Consider the following 21,626-nt stretch of genomic DNA (forward strand, 5'->3'; position numbering starts at 1 on the left):
TCCTTTACACCAAACAATATGGTGCCTTTTTTATTCTGTAAGGGAAAATGGGTTTGATAGACTCTTTCCTGGCAGTGTGTCTGCTAATGGACACACACAGAGCAATGTAATGTCTACAGCTGCCTCAGTAAAACCAACTAGTAATAACAAGGTTACCCGCAATGGATTGTGAAAGCTTATATACTAAATATAGGTCTCTCTATGCTGTCACGAGCAATATAAACAACAGTAAGTATACTTACTAGCAACAAAGAGTTATATGCAATAATGAATTAACATTAAATTAACCCTTCAGGCATAATTTCTTAACTGTTATACAATTATCAAATTATTTTTATTTATTTTTTGTTTAAAGGACTGTTGAACAAAAACAGCTGATCAGAAAATCAGTTTACCCGACATTTATACAATTGTTAATGGGATCGAAACTTTCTGTTAAAATAGTGAACATTTATATTAATATACAGAATGGAGAATGATTCATTTACTTTTTTGAATTTACACCTTTGTCCATAAAGTGGGAATAAAATATTTTCACCTCTTTTCATGAAATGATTGTGACAATGTAGTTTATTCTTGATACATTAAGTGTAGCTGTAAACATGCAATTTTTACATAAGCATTCTGTTCATAGGGACGCTTCACCCTGACAGATTTACAGTCACTCCATCTGTTAGCATCACACCCAGACTGCAAAGAGAGAACAAGCAGCCTTTAATCCACTGCCACTATGGTACAGGCGTGAGATGTAGCTATAAAAACAATTTAATGCTAAATGCCATGAGGTATTACTTCTCCTTGCACTCCAAGTGTGTTAATAAAACTGCATTTAATCACTCGATGTACGATTCTGTTTTTAATTTTTGAGAAAAGGTATTAACGTGTTTGCAGCTGAGCAACATGGTAATGCTTTGGGCTCCTTGTGCTGCCTTGTTGCAAATGTGTGTAGGAGGTGTGTGTGTGTGTGTGTGAGCTTTCGTTTCCAAACTACAGCTGGAAATGGAAGGAGAGCTCAAACTCTTAGAGGCTGAAGTGTTGCTGGTATTTACCCTAAATCTCCCTTTGCTCTTTGCTGACTTAATTCTGTGAAGCAGCAGAAATTGTGCATATTTGTTGTGTTTTTTTTGTCACTTGTAACTGTTTATTTAATATAGTCTTATTTTCTTTACAAGTCACACACATACACTGTAGAAGTTTTTTTCTAAACACTTCCTCAGTGATCCACTAGGTGGTGCCATATATTGCCAGCACTGGGTCCCAGGAGGTCCAACAAGGATGTCTCAAGCTGCCGTATGAGGGCACTGTACTCATTTTAATCAGCAGTCCAAGTGTTTACATTTGCAGGCAGTGATTTACATAGTGTGACTCATAATGAAATGTCACATAGCTCCCAATTGGAAAAGGTGCTCTTTCAATCCAGCTGCACATCACACAGAATGTGGATATTAAAACGTCACAATAGGTGACTCGAGACGCTCGAGAACAGCTTATGCAGCTTTTGCCTTCCCAATAAGGCATAAACAGTTACTGACATTCCAGAGCCTTAATTTAACTTTTCAACAAATGAGACACACAGCCACGGCCTGCATAGTCGACACATTGCCACCATCGAGCCATGACAGACGGTTGCATGGGGCGAGGTATGAGTGAGGAAGCAGGCTCAGCTTGCCTTGCTCCACATTTGGCACAGTTGCAAGGGGGGTGGTTCCTGATTTATGGCGCCCAAGCAATGGGTGAGGTATCTTAGCTGCAGAGACACGGGGTCTGGCCCCTCACGACCCCCATAAGGCCCGACCCGTCCGCACTAATGCTTTGATTCTCTCATGCTGCTTGTAAAAAGGTCAGATTTATGCTGGGGATCAGTCACAGCGTTTATTAAAAGGTAAAGTAAAATTTGTGAGGCAAATAAAATCAAATGTATCATGCCCATCTAGTTCTCATGAAGGACATTCAAGTCACTGTCACTCACAAACGCATGGTACACCCAGAGACATGCAACTAAGCCTTGAGGGGCTTATGCTGTAGAAACATTTTTCTCCACTTCTCACATGTACATGGTAGCTGTACATGATCTTGTTTCAGCCATTAGGAAGGTGTAACACAGGATATTGGGGTCACAGAAAAACACGGAGGTCAAACGCAACCCTCTGACGTAACAGCTGCAAACGTTTAAGAGCATTCCAACAAATATGTCTGTGCCAGCAGGAAAACACCAATTAGCCTTTAAAGCTTTGCTGACATTGTGCTTACACCTGTTTGAGGTATACCTGGACACTTGATAATTCACAAAGAAACTTTCCACACCTAGACCTGACAAAATGTGCTCACTTGGCACTGACGTAAGCTAGCAAAGCTTTCAAACGTAAACCATAAATTCTAACACCACAGTTTTCTGTCAGTTTATCAACACTTGTGTCGCTTTTCTGGCCTATCGGGTGTTCTGTGGTCAGTTTTGACGCAAGAGTGCTGACAGGGTTAAATAAAGCTCGTCCAGTTACCTGGGATCTGCTGACATTGAGTGTCAAACTGGGTGCTGAGAGCTGGGAGCCAGGTGACTGAATCTTCGAACAGCTTGCTTGGACTTGGGACAGAGCGACATCAGAGATCTGCAGGGCTTGTCAGACCTGCTGCTGGCAAAGATAAGGATGGCACCCTCACAGGGGAAAGTCTAAACTTTGTAAACAGCAAGAGGAAAAAAAGAGGGATGCTGAACCCCAAAACAAGCTAATGTTCTCTAAACTGTATCACAGACATATTTGTAAGGTGGAATTTCAAGCACAGGAACTGTCACAAGACTCAGAGGTGAAGTAATATGAGGAGTGGGGGGAGGATTGTGTTGGCTTTGACAACTGAGCTGGACCAGCCATTTTTCCTGCTGCTCTGAAATAGTTATTTATAGCCGCCCGGGTATAGACAATATTTTTTTTTTTTCCTCTGGCAGATATTTCTATGCACATTTTTCAAAAGAAACTCCACATTTCCAAATAAGAACATTTAAAAAAAGACCACTACATTTTACACATGCTAACAGACTAGTTCTGTTGTAGGCTACTGTGCAGTGAGCACCTGATTGGTCTTCCCTGCATGTGGACAGCAACATCAGAGCTATATTAGTGTACAAGGTGACGTGATTCCCCCAACTCCTCCTCCTTCAATCCTTCCCTTCTCCCCCCCCCCCCCCCCCCCGGTCTTACCTCACTCCCACTCTCCTCCATCTCTGTCCAAAGCAAGCATTGCATTTTACCATCTGTCACTGGTGCCGCGCTTACAAATACCAATCACACCCAGCTGTGCCGTCGACTTGCTGACTTCATGTAGCCAATGGCAGTGCAGTACGCTTCTCGCCTCCCATCATTTCTATAAAATTATTACTTCCCTGCCACTGAGCAACACAGGAAATGTGTAAAACTGCTTTCAAAGAAAACCATAGCATCCACAAACTGTGCAAAAGTAATCAGCCACAGCCCAGCGCCACAGTGACAGGTGGTTACGCACAGCTGCCGAGTGAAGCCGTATGGATCGAGACACAAACGATTTGCTCATTGCATCTTTGTTCAAAGACATGAGTGTTAAAGATTCCCTACATGAAGAAGCTTACACACAAAAAAGCAAAAATGACTCAGACAGGCTTCTCTCCATTTCTTCTCTCTTTTTTTAACCGTATATCAGCATTAGTTTACCTTAAAGCATTAAGCTCATGCAGACACATGCTGGCTGACTGTTGCCAAACTTGCCATATCATCACCTTTATCCTATCAGGTCTCTGTGTATTTAAAAATATTTAGATGCTACTCATTGCCCATGTAACTGAAGATGGTGCAAATCTGTGTGATACATTAAGTCAGTCTTTGAAATACGGCATTAATTTTATGTGACTGCACCGCTGTGTCCGCTGACTTTATGAAACAGGCTCTATGTTACAGAGATAATACACCACTGTGGCTGCAGTATCAGTTGAAGAATGTATGTGAATTTACCTAAACCTAAAGATAACGCTAGACACTGTTGTATAAAATGATAAAATACATTTTTATTGTTTCTTATTTATGAGTGTGTATAATTTCAATGACCAAGCTCGACAGAGAAATCCCTTGATGGTCATTACTGCAGGGCATAGCCAACCCATTCTGTCCACTGGCTTTGAGGGGGATTTCTTACTCAAAGTGGGCTGTTGCTGAATGACTTTTTCTTCTTCCCCCATTAGTTCATTTGACGTTTTAGGGATTCTACCGAGCAGCTGTTGGAGAACTTGCTGAGTTCACTTGCTTTCATTGTTTTGGCTAATTTGTACTAATGGCTATTTGAGCAGGCTGCGAAGCCAGCAGCTTCCTGAAACGAGACATGCTCGGCCATGTGGTTGCAATACCCTCCCAGTCACTGTCTGCCCTGTGTGTGTAAATTGGTGTGTGTGTGAGAGAGAAAGAGAGAGAGAGGGATTGGTTGTTTTGCCCCAAATGTTTTATCCATCTGCTGTCCTCACTTTAAACAAGCCTAATGTCCGTATGGCCTGTGCCTGGGCTGCATTTCACTATATCAGGACATCAGAGACAACCATATCCATCAATTTTCAAAGCGATGACTGAACTGTTACTCAACACAGTTTGGGTGGAATCCATCTTAACTTAAATAGTTTTTTAAAAGGGAAAGGCCCAACCCGTCCAATGAATCATATGAGACTATTTCAGAAAAAAGGCCTCACAGATCCCACAAAGAACAGGACAAAATGCTGTAAAACACAGGGAAATGTAAGCAGAAAAATACACCACCTCTCTTGCCTCCTAACAGATTTTCTGATCGTCTTTGAATGACTTTGTGTGGCTCAAATGTTGTACTGATGGCAAAAGGGCACCTGCGCCATTATAATACAAGGTAAAGGGTGTCTGGTGAAGCTACCATATGTGCTGGGACCAGCTTTTGCTGTTTAGCTAGCCAAATGGAGAAACAAGCTTAGGATTCTTATTGTTAACACCAGGGCAGAAGTCAAAGAACATAAAAGAGGATAAAAGACAAAAAAGAGAGAGAGAGAGAACAATGAAGAGGCTGGACGAGGTAAACTCAGACTGGCTTTTAGTTATTGGCAAAGAACTTTGGAAAGACAGACGAGCTGGCCTTCTTGCTTTTGCCCTAAGATTAGCTCACTTGGCATGTTGTTGCACCTTTACTCACCTCAATGAAAAGAAATAGCATCTACTAAATTTAGTTGGTATTACTGGGTAATACAACTTCTAACCACGTATTTGTGTTAAGGTGGCAGTTTTTAGTGGCAATTACATTTTTTCAATGCTGTTTATGGCCATGTTTCAATAGTTCAATGGTGTCAATTTTATTGAGCTGTATTAAGCCTTTGGATATGCATAGTAAAATTTGCTGTGTTTGCTTGTTTGTATTGAGACACTGTTGTTTAAAATAATCAAATGATTTGAAGATTATAAAACCAGCCTGCCCCCATATAATCATCCTGACACCCGAGAATGTACATGCTGAAATTTGTCAGCAGATGATCAGATAAATAATAGTTTAACATACACCATGTATACACTGATGCATGTGAACCAAGTTTTTTTCTGAAAGGCTACAGAACGAACAAGCTTTAACAGTGTGAGATAGAAAGTCTTATCTGCAGCTCACTGTCTGCGGGGGGAAACCAGCAAATCCCTACACCGCAGGGAGGGAGGAAGGTTACTGCCCTGCTATCTTCACACTGATGAGTCACTGACAGCTGTATCTGAGCTGTTCCAGACCCACACACACACACACACAATCATTTGTTTACTGCTTGCACACTTTTCCGTCAGTTGACAATCTGGAGCAACTCATCACACAGAGAAATGCAAAAAATCGAGAGAACTGATTCAAATCGGAGGTGCTATAATGACCAACTGCATAATGACAGCTATCTCTGAGGGGAAAACCAGTCAGAGCCCACCACCTGTGCCCTATCACCTCCCTGTGGTGCAATTGATAAGCTGTGAGGTAAATTGACAGGAAGCTCTTTGGCATGGATTTTGACCTTGTGATGACAAACAGAAACCCTCCAGGCTTCGTTCCTCATCACACTGGATATTTTGGGTGGCCCATTAGCATGCCTGATTTCTAATCTGCTCCTCAAACTGCTGGGCATGACAGCAAAGCTCTGTAATATTCTCCTTCTGTCTGTGCATGCATCTTCTACACTCCTCCTCTCCTTGGAGTCACAGACAACTCTTCATCATCCATTTCTGACACTTGATGATAGTGTGTGTAGAGTGGCTGATAGCAAAAGCCAGGAATAGGAGGTTGATGTATGATTGTCTTTCCTATGGGGCCAGCACTGTCAGCAAGTGCTGTCTACCAGTTAGAGCAACAATCTATGTCTATGGAAAATCACGTATTTATATTTTTCTGTAGCATAAAGAATAAAAACTTACCTAAACGATCTGGAAAAATAAATAGAAATATGTCATGATCCACAGTTTGTTTCGCATCATTTAATTTTATGATAAAATGAACAAATCTGTGATTTTCTTAGTTTATTTAGTATTCTGGTGTTTTGTGAACAGTTTTGTTGGATTTCCTGTTTTATTTACTGTTGATCATGTGTTCTGCTGATCTTTCTTTCTTTCATTCTTCCTGGTTATTTTAGAATATTTGCATTTTCATAGTTTTTATTTCTGGTCTTGGGTACCCCTGTGTGTTTGTGGTTGTGTTTTGTGTTTCCTGTTTTATTTTGGAAAGCCATATTACCTTGTGTGTTTGACTTCCTCCTTCTCAAACTGTGGATCACGGCAATATTTGATTTTAGCGTCTTTGTGAGTTTTATCCTTCAGGTTTTAATTTGCTTTGCAGTTTTGCAGCTCTCACCCTCAGCAGCATCAGCTGCACTGGGTGATCACACTTTGCCTTTTTTAGTATGACCACTCGTCATGACAACTCTACCGTCCTTCCCTGGTGTTCGAAGGACTGAAATAATCGCTCTCTTCACACTTTCCTTAATGCAAATGCAAAAACGCAGTCACATCCTGTCAACCTTTATGATGAGGGATGGATCAAAGAACAGGTGTGATCACACCTCTGCACATTCATAAAAGACAGTGTGGGTGAGTATTTGTGCACACACATTATGCACACGACAGTTCATACATGCGAGGGAAATGAGAGGAAAATGTGCCAATGGTAGAAATGTGTACTTATGTAAGATTAAAATAAAGAGAATCCCTTTGCTCTTATTCATTCTTTTGTCATTAAGTGAGCTGCAAAGACAATGATAAACTTGCTGTTCAAGCATACTAACAAAAACACAACCTACAGCAAAAAAAAGACAGATTTGTTGCATCCACACGATGATGTGTGACCTGACCTAGTTTCCAAAGTAACAGTTTAGTGTTATGTAAGGTTTGTGCTGACAGACAGAGCAGTGACTCATTCCAGACCCACAAACCTTTACATAACTCATCACTACATCCAAAATATTCTCAATTCTGAACCCCTGCTGCTCCACACTTTTGGGACTTTCATCACAGATCAGACTCAACTTCAACTGTAGAATAATGCTTTTAGATTTACTGTATACACTTGCATCATTATAGAAAAGCCTCTCAGAGTGATGCAGCTGAATTGATTTTCACTTCCTGCGAAAAGTGAAAAAATAGGTTCCTGCCTAAAAATATAGCAGAACAAATCTGCACAGAAAATAGCACCTTGGTGTCCAGGTGACAGAGGAGTCATTGAAGCTATGAAGAAGGTTATGACCTCTGCCATGTTGGCAGCATCATTAACTCCAAATACAGACAAAGAGACAGAGCAGAAGTGGAGCTGAGACGGGTCAGCAGGAAGCTCACACTGTGAGTCAGCACAGAAAAATTTGAGCTGCAGAAATATCAACAAAACACAAAAAAATCAAACATTACTGTTATCGCAGGTAAAAAAGGTCTGTTTGTTTAACATAACATGTTTCTATACATGACTGTAGAGGGTTTTACTACTACTCTCAGAGAGTTTAGCACATGGATATGATTTCATGAAAGATAATAAGTAATAAAATGGGTTTGTTGACAGACTGAGTGGTTCTCACTGGTGGCAATGTCATCTCAGGAGAGTCATTCTTCCCACTGCTATCCTGCTCAGCCTCATCTAACTCTAATCCCTGAATGTAATGTACTCCAGCATTCCATGAGGTCCTACTGAGGTAAAAACTAAAGATTAATTGGTAAATGGTTTTAGGAAGATTATTTGGTAACTGTAGCCGAGCTTCACTCTTTACAGGACCCAGGGGAAGGAAGTTAAATTTGACCACCAGCATACTGAAGCAATCATTTTTAGTTTTATTATTAAGTGAGAACAAGAAATATATATATATATGCATTCTATATATATTTTGCTTATGTTCAGGAGTGAAATGTGTGTGTGTGAGATGAGGGGATGGTGTGAGGAGTTCTGCACACAGGTTTCTCGTGAAGTATAAAAAGTCCAGGCCAATTCTCTTCCCTGGGTTGGGAATATGGCATGTCTGATAATTTATATGTAACACACCTGGTGCGTTCCAGGTTCTGAATGTAACAGCTTCAGATGAGCTTCCTCTCACCCCTCAGATGGGTTAAAACAAATAGCAATAGATCAAAGATGTAATGTGAACCAACCCTATTAGATGTCATGCTGTATCGTAATACCACCACAAATCATCATAGGTCTCTGGGCTGCCACTCAATGCCACATATGGTCAAAACTGTAAAGAAGCATGACAACTGGCTTACCTTTGCCACTATAAATGAGACGTATGTCCCCAATGATGAAAATGAACTTGCATGCCACTGCTAACCTCAGACCCATAAATCTGCAAGACGATACATAAGCTAGTTTTAGACCCTACACATGTTGCTTTACAAGCCAAACAACAAACAAGTTTGGTACTGCTTCAAATACAAATAATAATCATCTGCAAACTGTTAGTGATTACAGTGAAGAATCACTGTTCAGCTCACTCAATACCAAAGATACAAAACTGATTCAGAAATACTTTATTAATCCCAGGGGGAAATTGATTACATTCCAGGTGCTCCATGCATGCCCAGAAACAGGTTAGAAGTATAAAATAAGGTAAAATAGCAAGTAATAATATAAATAATTCTAAACAATAATAAACATTCTAGTCAAAATTCCAATCCAAGTCATTCAGTAGTCATTCCCGTGAGTAAACTGTCCAGATTAATTTCTCCTGTGACTAAATGGAGGTGCTTGTGTAGGGCACACAACTTACAGTCATACCAAACACTACACATGCTGTTAACCTTTCAAAAAAAACCACAACAGATCACTCCCATGCCAGCTGAAGACACAATCCCTCCAGCAGGTCATGGTGGCATCCAGGGGGCATCTCCACCACCTAAACCACCTCAGCTGGCACTTCTTAATATGGACGAGTAGTTGTTATTATTATGTTTGACCCAGAACCACAAATCATTTTCTTAACATAACCATGGTTTGTTGCTATATCTGTGAGAAAGCAACAGGCTGATACCTCTTATATTCCAACACATAGGTAACACGGCAGGTTTCATTGTCTTTAATATTTTGTGTTCATATCAGATTTGATCTGATGAATAAATAGTTTGGTGACATTTATTTGCCAAAGATTCTTTATTAAGTTTCCAAATGTTTGTGGCTGAAATGTCAAATACCAATGTTTATCACCTTCACCCCTGGGCCACACCTTCCCTCAACATACATGCCAACTTAAAACAAATAGACAACTCACTCACCTAACACAAAAGGAGGGACCTAATACTGCTGCTTAAGTGTTGATCATTACAGAGTTTGTCTGTATATCACACTGGAGTTGTTAATGACTTAGGTCCTGCAGCCCTCCTCTTCTTAATGGTACCATATGGTGTGTATCAGCACATTTATCAGTAGTATGATTTATGGAGGCACACAGCCATGTCACTGAACTGCATCCAAGTTCTGAGCACATGGTACATCACACTTACACTGCGTCAAACACATGCTCAACCATCTTAACACTTGATAAAAGTTATGAGCAGACTTGACATATTAACTATTTAATACAGCTATGGGGTACACAAGCTGTTTTTTTATGTAGTCGCTTTACAGTTAACAAAAACAAAAAAATGCAGCCTATTCAGGTCATGATCATAATCACCAGAATATCTAGTTATATATAGCTAATTATCACCTAAACCTGCCAGCCTACTTGCCTAGTGTTTCCTGCTAAGCAGCCTCTCTGTTGTGGTGAGGTTCCAGCCTGGCATTATTGCTTTTAGTAACTTATACATAGATACACAATAATACTGATAGAAGTCCTGGTTTGATCATCAGCGACAGCCCAGCTCTTTAAAATGATCAAATCAGGTAATATCAACATCTAAGTGTCAGCCATGCTGACTCCCTAACATTGCTTGTACTACATCTATTCTGCTGTCTGCCTTTTTCCATCCATCCATAATCCATTAACCCGCTTCGTCCTGCAGTGCAGGTCACCAGTCAACATATAGATAACCATACACACTCATACTCACACCTACAGTCAATTTAGAGTGACCAATTGACCTAACAAGCACGTCTTATGTGGGAGGAAGCCAGAGCACCCGGAGAAAACCCACGCAGGCACAGGAAGAACGTGCAAACTCCACACAGGAAGGCCCCAGTCAAAATCGAACCGGGAATTGACTGTACAAACCACTGCACCACCGTGCCTTTTCCAAGATAAAAATGATGAGAGATCAACAGTCACGATGCAGTAACATAGCTTCATTGGTGGCAATGTGTTGTGTCAGATTATTGTGTTACAGTGTGTTATACTATACTATACTACTAATACTGACCACGAGATATACAAAAAGCTACCGGTAAAAATTGCAGTTCCTCTAATGGCCACCGGAAGCTGGCTCCATAGGTAAGTCAATCTCTGGAATCATAGATCATGAGTTGGCTACTTGGGTGTCATTTGTCCACCTCAGCTCACATCCACCTCTTCGCCCAGGTGAAGCCAGGCACTATCAAGGTGGTGATGGCTGAAGTTAGCACTGTTCTTCAGCATAGACTATTCTTTGTCACTGCTGCTTCTCCCGTTTCTATTCTAATAATCCATTTGCCTGTGTTGTTGTAACCAAATGGTCTCTAGTCCCAGCCCCTAGCCATCTCTTCTCTTCAGCCTCTTTGTTTTCACCTCATTCTGGTCATCAAGGTTGTCTCAGCCAGGGCCAGGGGTTCTTGCCTCAATGTCCAACTTTTACCTGTATCTGGGATTAAATGTAGCTTTTTTTACCACCAGATGAACTAAAATCAAATTGTTTGGCTGGAACAGGAAAAGTAAATATGTGTATTTGTGATTGTAATAGCAGCCAAATGATGTTATAAAAATATCTCTCTGTGATGTTTAATATATTGTATGAGGGGGCCAAACCTCCTCTGAGGTTTAGATGTTGTAGTTGTGGCTTGTGAGTCACTGTAGATGATTCAAAGCTTTGAAATGGACAACACAAAGGATCAAGCCTACACAGTGCAAGCTGTGTGGAAAAGGCCACACTTCGCTTTGTAGGGCTTATGGCTATAAATGTAACAGTAACGAAACAATAATGAATTGTGTGGAGAAGAGTTTTTTAAAAAGCTGGACCAGAAAAAGGTGGAAAAAAGTTGTTCCATGTTCAAGTCACTTTAATATGTCATTTTGAAGCTTAATTTCTGACCTTTCTAGACATGTCTGAGCTCCACCTGTGTGTTGGACGGAGGTACAGTAAATTTGATTTCCTGTATGCTGGTCCTCTCACCATGCGGATGAAAGAAGGATGCCTTTGGGGTGAGCACACGTGCTACAATCTACCCTTGCCTCAGCTGTTGGTGCCGGCCTAACAGAGCAGAGCAGGGTGACTGTGTTGGACTTAAATAAGGGGGTGGGTTTATGTGTCATTTAGACACCCGTACTCTCCTACTGTTAAACCTGCAGAGCAACATGCATTCAGTACATTCTCCGAATTCATGGCTGAGATGCTTCATTGAACTGTTTGATGTGTGACCTTGTCCTGATGCCTGACATAGCTGTATGATCAAAACAAAGATATTATGTTTTTGTTTTTAAATCAGGGAGATTAATGAACCAGTGCTGACATATAATACTACCATGATCTATCTAACTATTTTATATCAGAAAAAGTTTCCAAACAAGCTGCTACATAATGCTGTTTGAAATCCAGGAGCAGAGAGCAATAAGTGGACGCATTTGTCCAGTCGGATGGAGACAGGACAAATTAGCACTAGGGTGATGCACCCTGTAGGATATCCTTGTTGGTCAGTGTCAATAAATGGTAATACGTTCTTCAAGTGTGCAATACTCAGAAGTGACACTCCCTAAAACATCCAGCATTCTGTCATACGGATAAAAACAGGCCACTTAAGTTAATTTCATTTGTCCACTCAGCTTAGTGCCAACATTACCCTAAATAGGTGAAAGGTTCCCACCTCCAGAAGTAAACCTTATGAGACTCATAAAAACTTTTTTAAATTATAGAAATCAGCCTTTAATCCTCCCTCTTGCCTCCCTTTACTATATCTTCAACAAACACCTCTCAACAGGCTGACTGACAACAGGGAGCAGAGGCCTCCTACTCATGTTAGCCATGTCAGAAGAAAATAGCACAGCAGCAGCTATGACAACTTCTTAAAACAGTATCTGACTCACTCGTGACTCATGGAACCAAACTCGGGATTAATTATGCAGAATTCGAGCGAAAGTGCCCACGTACCCAAGCTTACCTACATAACACTACCTACACACAACCTAATCAACAGAACAATGGAAAAAAAAAAACAAGTGGACATTTTCCATCTCATAATCAACTCCCCCCTTTATTGTCAAAACGTTATTTACATTTGTGATTTTTAAAGTTTGACTTGTGTGTCTTGGATTTAAAATATTGTTTAAATGCAGCACAGCAGAAGCACGAAACAGACAGTCCTGGTAAAGAAATATAAGAGGAGAACATCACATACTAAGGAAACTCCTGACCTTGGACCCAGCTTTGATTTCAGAAATGTAGCCATATCATTCAAGAAATAATATACTGTGAAGAATATACAGAGTTACATTCTAACCATGTGATTGCTGTCACTGACACCAGATGCACAACTTGCTCCACTATTTTGGGGAACATTTCTTCTGGGTGTAACATCCACTGCAGAAGTACTTGTACTTCCTGATAGAAATGGATGAAACCTCCACAGCAACATGGAGGAAACCCAAGTCATTTTGACTCAAGAGGCTGACACTGGTTGTGAACACAAGGGGGTGAATGCACCCTCAGCTGTTACTGCTCAGGAACAAGCTGTACCTTTGCTGCTGGTTCACTGCTGCTAAGGCTGACGTGATGTGTAGCCACAGTTATTTAGGATTGTAGCCATAGGATGACATAGCTGTCACTGTCATTGTAGTCCTAGGCGTTGGTTGTTGTGACAACATTTTGTAATGGTCGTAACAATAAGTACATGCATCAGTGCAGTGTTTGAGCTAGCGTGTAGTATTGAAACCACCTGAACTCCAGTAGTATACAGGTAGCATATCTGACAAATCTGAAAAAAGCACTGCAGGCTCAAGCAGTCATAGTATAGCTCCATAGCACCATAGATTTACCACCACAACTGCAGCCAAAGCAGAGTCCGGCTGAGCAGCTGCAGCTGTGCTTACAGCATTTGGCTATATTGTTGAAAAAAGAAGAGGAACAGTAAATGTACCATGTGTTTCATCTTCCCTCTCTGCACTATACAGCAGCTCTTCATGTTTATCAGAGGCACAAAATTGGTGAGAAATACAAAAAAAGCAAGAGAATGCAAACGTTTTCCAGAAAAAAAATGTATGCTGTCCTACCACTGCCTGTGATTTATCCTCTCTTGGACTGAATTAAATCTGGTCTCCATTATTCTTTGTGTGAAGTTTAGGATGCTGAAGAATACCTATGCCACAAGGTTTGAGCACACCTTTGTATTTAAAGCTAAGTAAACACTGACAAGTTCAAAGCAGAGGAATTAAGCAAACTTGTTTTTTGTTTTGGCCTTAAGATTTCAAATAAATACGTCCAAAGGTTGTCATATTAAAGTTGGTAATGATCTCGGCTGTAAATTTCCAATGGGCTGTGCACTTCATTAACATCACATGAACAGCCCTTTAAATTTAGATTGTGTTTACACCAAGACCTTTAAACTCTGCCAGCTCATATATTTAAGCATTAAGGACTGGAAAAGTAGTGATGAGGAGCTCACCCCAAAGGACCTGAATGATTGTCTCCTGTAATTTGAAGGTCAACAGCTAGCAAGATTATCATGAATTCAAAATGTAATATATTTGCACTTTATTCAAGATGCTTCTAATTTTTCATGAGAAGTTTCTAGTTTTTAAGGATGATCTGTCTACAGTCTTTGTCAGTCTGAAAATGGAAACATTATGCTGAATTACAATAAATAACAAACAACCCTGGTTATTGGCTATCAAACTGTAACAATATGAGTACTGTAATGATCTTTCTTCATAATCCTACATATCTTTATCAGTTTTGTGGGCACAGAGTGGAGGGACAGACCAAGAGTTACAGTTGAAAGTCTTAGGAGCAGCAGTGCGTGTGATACACAGTAATGTGTAGTTGATACTGTGTTACTGATGACTCCAGGCAGCTGCAATCAAACCACACAAATACAGCTTCACGTTTAATTAATATTGTATAAGCTGGCATTTTTTTCAGCGTCATATCAGAGCACCATTACGCCAACTGAGTCACATTACAGCTTCATTTATAGAGGCACCAGAACAGTGATGATTTCAGGATTAACTGCTGTATCCCTCTCAAGCCTGACCGAGTTATGTGCAAATCTCATCTGTAAATATATACAGATGGAAATGTCTGACAACGCTCTTTTCTCATTACTATCTTTTAATGTTGATACAACATATATAGACGTTTAAGCCTCTTTAACTCCGTCCACTCCCATTGTTCCAGATAGTTAGCCCTGCTAAGTCTACCAACTCAACGCCTGTGAACACTAAGACACAACCTGTGCTACAGCACAGACTAAAATCTACAGTATGCACACCGATGAAAACTGACAGCACAAGCTTACACAGGCAACCAAACAAAAAAACACAAAACTGAACTTTGATTGTTTGATATGTGCAATAAAACGGCAAACCAAGAAACAAATCTAAACTAATCTAAATGAATGAATTCAGCAAGCAAAGGAAGAGATGACCATAGTATTCTGCTTGTGGTTTGCTGCACTAATGCTGAAGAAGAGATATCATCTAGTCCCTGAGGACTCCTTTAAGCCTGATGGCATTTTAAACAACATTTTGTAGGGCACATTGCTTATATGTTGCCTTAACTTTTTTATCTGTGAACTATGAACCACACAAACACTGCAGCCGTCCCTGAAACAACAAAATAAAAATACTTGGCATTTATTTTGTTCAGCCTTGTTCAAACAAATTCCTTGAATTTCAAAGGGATAGCCCCACTGTCGCAGAGCCGTAAAGCCACCTCGCTAATCAATGGCCGCATCTAAGTCCAGACAAGCATTAAAGCCGAGCCTTATGAGGTGGAGGAAAGCCCACCAGATTAGCTCCTGTTAATAATCGGAGGGGGTAAAGGACTGAAACTCTTAGGTTACGTACAGAGATTTGTTGTAATATTTTTGAAAGATTTACCACACATGCACACAGAGTAAAATAAACAGAGATGAAAAGTCAGTTAGGAAAACAAAACAAACAAAAAAGCTCATGAAATCACACCTCCGCCCTCAGGTGGAAAGTCCTTTCCATTGTTAACTTACAAATACTACAGTCATCTTACAAGACTACAAGTCTAAAACATGTTTTCATGTTTTCATCTTTCTTTGCTTTTTTATGACCAGCCACAAAAATAAAAAGATAATAAAAGAGGATCGTTCTCCACAACTGAAGTAACCCTTTAAAATGTGAAGCGCAAGAGAGCCCGTTTAACAGCATTTGGTGCCTTTACGTCAGCTCATGAAACAAAATGTGGATTGCAGCATGAGAAGCTTCACTAAAGACAGATGTCTGGTGGAATTCACCTTTCCTGCTGCATTGTCAGCGTGCTGATGAGGAGCTGCCGGGACTGGAGGCGCTTTCAGTCTTTCCCTCCTGTGACATACTGGAGTGATTTAGAGCCAGCAGGTGGGATCGAGTGGTTAGATAAGGAAAGTGAAATAGAAAAAGAGGGAAGGTATGAAAGCTAATGTGAAAACATGTTAATCATGCTTAACTAATCTCTTTGACCTACAACAATATAATCCATCACACACTACTCATCACTGAAATAATACGACGCGCCTGAACACAACCACCTGGTGCCACATGCACCTCAGAATAGAATTTACCTTTGCCTGTCTGGGTATAGACTAATCACTAGCCTGTGTTTTTGTTCTGAACTTTACAACTTTCATTGTTTACACTGCAGACGTTTACATGGGGGCGCATGTACTCAGCTGTCACAGCAAGTCAGCAGAACCATTTACATGGACATGCTAAACCCAGCCACAACTTCCAAGAAATGTATGTTAAAAAATCAGTTCATTGGAGCCCTCAGTTTACCATTTGACAGCTTGTTTAGAGAATGACAACAAAGAACAGGTTTTATAGTACTGCAGAAAAAGAAAAAGAAAAGACCCCAACAGATGTTAAACCTAAACTATGACTACACACGACACCTCTGTCTTACACCCCTCTGATTTTGAAAGTTAATAATTTGTTAAAATTGCTTACTTTAAACTTCACTTCGCTTCAACTTTTAAAGCATTTAGTCCCAGCCCTTCATAGGAAAAGACTGAGTGTAAGTAAGTGTAAATAATTAAAATAAGAGAGAGAAAGAGAGAAGAGAGAAAATCCAATTTGATCCAAATCTTTCATTTCCTTTCTGTGCATTGCACTCACTACCTTTGGACCCTGATTTTATTACTTTATTACACTAGCCCTGTTCCAATGTAATCTAAGTTTTTTTCTTTCTTTTTTTTTTTTAGACCTCACTTGTCTTTATGTTCATATTTTTTGTGTTTCTTTCATGGTCTTTTTTGACCACCAATATTGAGGTTTTACTTAAGTGAAGTCCTTAAACAGATTTTACAATTTATTGTATTTAATTCCTACTTAGTACACACTGCTCTCAGGTCAGAGTCACTGCAGTTTGTCCACATTATAACATACAGTATCCACACATGCTGGAAGATGTAATTTATGCATTGAAAGGATTTCATCAGATGAAATCTTATTGGCTAACACAAACTCTTAAAAAAGCCTCTGATGGGTATCAGGTACAGAAACACATCCTTAATTTGCTGAGGATCTAAAATAAGCAGCAGACATTAAAACCATGCACACTCTGCTGCACAATTATATTTTGTTGAACAGAAAGTGACCAACGTTAACTTGGTGTTAATATTACTAACAAACAAAATACATGATCACAGTTTAACTTATTGTCACCACTGGACAGATCTGGTGGGCACTAGCTGTTGACGAACTGATGTTCACTTCTTAAGATAAATTCTTTCTACTAATTTAAACCACTCAGCCATCATATAATGGACAAAGAAACATTCTACAAAACATCTGCAGAAAGAAATTACAAAGCAGAACTGCTAAAGGAAGTACCGGTATTTAATATCATTTAGATATTAAATGTTCTTGGAGTGCAGTTAAGCTGCTATGTAAAAAGTTTTATAACTTCATGCAAAGCTGCTCAGAAACACTGAAACTCAATATATGGCCTTTTCCCAGCAAGAGGCCGAAGTTAAATGACTTAACCAGACACAATTTAGCTCACAGACAACTTCTGAGAATTCACCGTTTCAACATTGTTCCAACGTTTATACATGACATACGGTGTGTTAAATATATTAATTTAAATATTAATATATTAATTTAAACATGAGTAGCATCACTATTCATGTTTAACACTAAAAAGTGTGGTATGTTTAGTCAATGCATTTATTCCAGGTAATATGAACGATAGTATTTTTAACAGAACCACATTATAAATACACATACATGTATTTCAACCATTATATGTGGTCTTTATGCGCCCAACTAAACAGTTTAAATATTACTCAACTCATTCACTTGTAACTTGTGTGAGATTTACACAAATTTGTATGAATTCACTAAGAAATGAACATATTCATTTGCCCAAATAAATTTACTTACTTTCTTATTTCTATTATTGTACTTTGATAGACAACTGATTATATTATTAGAATGCTTTCTAATATTGTAGGTATATGACAAAAACTTTTTGGTTGCAAGGCTGTAAAAGTGCATACTAATATTTATTACAATTTACAGGCATATGTATTTACATATATAATATAAATCTCTACTGTTTCCAGTCTTTACTTTGACACATATCAATATAATGTGTCTCCTTTTAAGAATAGGCATTCAGAAATAGGAAAACAATACTTTAAAAAATGCCTTTTTTTTAATTTTTGTAGGCACTTTTCTTCATATTTGTTTTTGTGATTGAAAAAGACTGTGTACACCACTGTGTAGTTATTGCACTAAATACTACCTTAAATTAAATACTGCAGTAGTACTATAGTATGGTCATCATATTCACCGTAGCACACTGAGAAAAGAAATTTCATGCAGACACACATTCCAGCTCACACTTTTAGAAACATTTCCAGCTAGTTTTTTAAAAAAGTGTGTATTCACGATCGCCATCACGCAAATCTCGTGTGGATTTTTGGTGCGCACCACCAGCAGATTTCACATAATTGAGTCTTACCTGTGCAAAGGTTCACTGGTTGTCTCTGGGAGGTATCCGCCACTTTGTCCTTTTCCCAGCATTTTTAGGTGGCCCTGTTTCACACTCTCAATGCCACTTATCCAATCCCACGCTTGCTGCATGGAGAACAAACTCCCTATAGCACCACCTGCAGCCTTCACACCCCTAACCACCCCCTTGCAAAAATAACTACCACAGTCCAAAGACAGCAAATCCTGATGAGGCAACTTTCTCTGGTCAGTTTTTCTTTCCGCTTATAATGAAAAGACAGATGACAGAGACACCAGCACTTCCACCCAGCTGCTCCTGATCGACAGCAGCAGCAAAGGCAGCAAAACCCCCCTTTAGCCTTGTCCCTCCAGCTCGATTTCCCTGTAATTTGTTCTACATACACTTTTAAGCCTTTCCCTTTACTTCCTGTGTTGTCTCCAGTGTCAAGAGATGGACAAGTCAGAGTACAGCCTCTTCAAAGGGAAACAGGAGGTTGACTGAGTGAAGTTTAAGAGGGAATAACAGAAGAGGTGGGCTCAGGGGATGGTAGGAGGGGGGTTGGTGGTGAGTTGAAAGGGACCAAATGGGAGTCCCTGCCCAGGACAGCTCCACGCGGCACAACAACAGGGACAAGAAAGTCCCTCCAGCCACCGCTGATTATCACCTCTACAGTTCCACACACAAACACTCACACCAACACACACACTCTCACATAGTCTGGCCAATAAAGGGGTGCACTGGGGTTCTGGGAATGCCATCAGTCACTCAGTAGGTGTCGGGATCAATTTAGCTGCTGAATCATTGGAGAGGTTCAGTCTCCAGCTCTGGAACACCGTGTAGGATTATTCACATTTTCTAATGGTCTGCCCGTCTGAGGTTTCACATCTGTGAGCCAAAAGGCAGGGTGTGTTTAGTAATAAATCAGCACTAAGGGAAGAACAGTACTGAGTGAGAGCACATGAGCAAACCTCAATACGCACAGAGACTAGATCTAGCTTGTGTTGCATGGTTGGGTTTTTAATCATTTATTTTGGCTGGACAGGAAACTGTAATTTGATTGTGAGATTAATGTTAACTGTGGGAATGTAGACTCATGTTTCCTCGTTTCCACACTACTTTAGCGAACTTAAAGAGAATCAAAAGAGTGGACAAACCTTCTGTGGTGTCACCTTTAAGTTACTGAAGAACAGCTTTGAAGCTTTACGTGGTTGCTCTGACCCTCCTTATCTTGGCAGCACCTCAGTCTGCAGAGCTCCTGCAAAAATGGCATGAGTGGAGCTGATGCATGTAGGTGATTGTCTGGATAGATATAGAAACACCTGTCAATTTTAAGTAAGAACACTATTTAAATTGGTCAGTTCTATTCACATTTCTGTAACCCTTAGAGGATTAGAGGATCATAGAGGTTAATGGTAAACTTGATGAATGAATGAAAGTCACTTGAACACCACCACAGGTTTTTAGCCAGGGTATCGTATCAGTGTTTCATCCACATGGATCTGGTGTTGTGGGAGCCTGAATATGCTAACTTTTGAAACCGGGTCCCAGAGTAGATAGATTTCAGAAGCCTGTATCCATGTTTCCATGTTTATGCCCAATACGCAACTTTTCGGAAACAATGACACTATAGCTCCACCTCTTCCCTAAACCGCATGCGCTCACGCCAACAACAAACTACAAATCCTTCTGCTCCTCTACTACTGCTGCAAGCAGGAAGTGGACATGGAAATCAACATACAGCAGGTTTTACACAAAATATAAAATCATTGCTGATGCTGTTGCTTGGTGAATTTAGAAGTTTAGTCTAGTCTGCGACGACTCACAAACCCATACGAGCTTAGGCCAACCTAAAAAGAAAAACATCTGGGCCCCTCCGAGCTGATTACTACAAGGAAACAATCTCTATGCATTGTGTGTGTTCGAGCGTGTGTATATATTCATGTGACAACTCTACAGAACAATCCCCCACACTTATTTTTGGCCCTGCGAGAAAGCAGATACCACTGTAGCATGAAGTGCCTTCTATAATGGTGCATGCCTGGATGACTCGGTGTTAGGCGTCGCTGTAACTGAAGAGAATTACATTTAAACTGTTTGTCCAATGATTTGTTTTAACTTAACAACACAAGTTAGGACCTCCTCAAGTGATCTGAGAGGAGGACTCCTGAACACCCAACGTGACTTTATCCTACAGGGCACTGATCTACGGATAAAATCAGCAAATAGGGACATGCATTTTCAGAATATTAGATGTTGTGGCACTTACAAAAGATGAAACACTTTAAAAGATTCAAACACAAAAATGAACATGTTTACAATCCACTTTTAAATGAAAAGTGCCATTACACCTGAACCTTAAGGAACTGAAAACCAATTTTGAAAACTAATACTCACATCACTGCTGCTAATCCACCCTTAAAAAAAATGATCACAGTGACAACCACTTCATGATCACGAATCCAACTGTGTGTCCAGTTCACCACCATGGTACTTGTAGTGTAACAGACTGCCCGCCTGGCCTCAGCGCCACTCTACATGTGTGCAATCAAACCACATTTCCCAAAACACACCGGCGCAGCCTCAGCGGCTAACATTAGTTCAGCCGCGTGACCTGAGAAGACGGTGAGAAGTGATCTGTCATTTCCAGCGTAGCTAGCTGTGACTGAAAAGCCAAGTGATGAAAAGTCATTTCTGATAAGTCTAGATTGGCAGCAGCAGAACAAACCAGTGATTAAGTGGTAAAGTCACAACTTGTCAGGAATCAAAAAGAAAACAGGTCTCACATGACAGAAGAAACGATCTGTAATTTATGGTCTGAAACATAAATATCAGTGGGAATATGTTTCAGCAAATAAACAC

The 21,626-nt window shown here is 40.1% G+C and overlaps 1 protein-coding gene across 2 annotated transcripts in view; it reads right to left on the reverse strand.

Annotated features, from left to right (window-relative positions):
• The window catches only part of rbm20 (RNA binding motif protein 20), a 39,358-nt gene extending 19,956 nt beyond the window's left edge, over positions 1-19,402 (reverse strand). Inside the window, exon 1 of one of the 2 annotated variants that reach the window (XM_028400835.1) lies at positions 18,777-19,402. In XM_028400835.1, the coding sequence (XP_028256636.1) occupies positions 18,777-18,898 (122 nt within the window). In that variant the 5' untranslated portion in view covers positions 18,899-19,402. The remainder of the gene's footprint in view (positions 1-18,776) is intronic. The other variant, XM_028400845.1, reaches the window with a different exon arrangement.
• Positions 19,403-21,626: the final 2,224 nt, after the last annotated feature.

Source organism: Parambassis ranga, chromosome 1 (assembly GCF_900634625.1).
Source record: "Parambassis ranga chromosome 1, fParRan2.1, whole genome shotgun sequence".
NCBI classification, from domain to species: domain Eukaryota; kingdom Metazoa; phylum Chordata; class Actinopteri; family Ambassidae; genus Parambassis; species Parambassis ranga.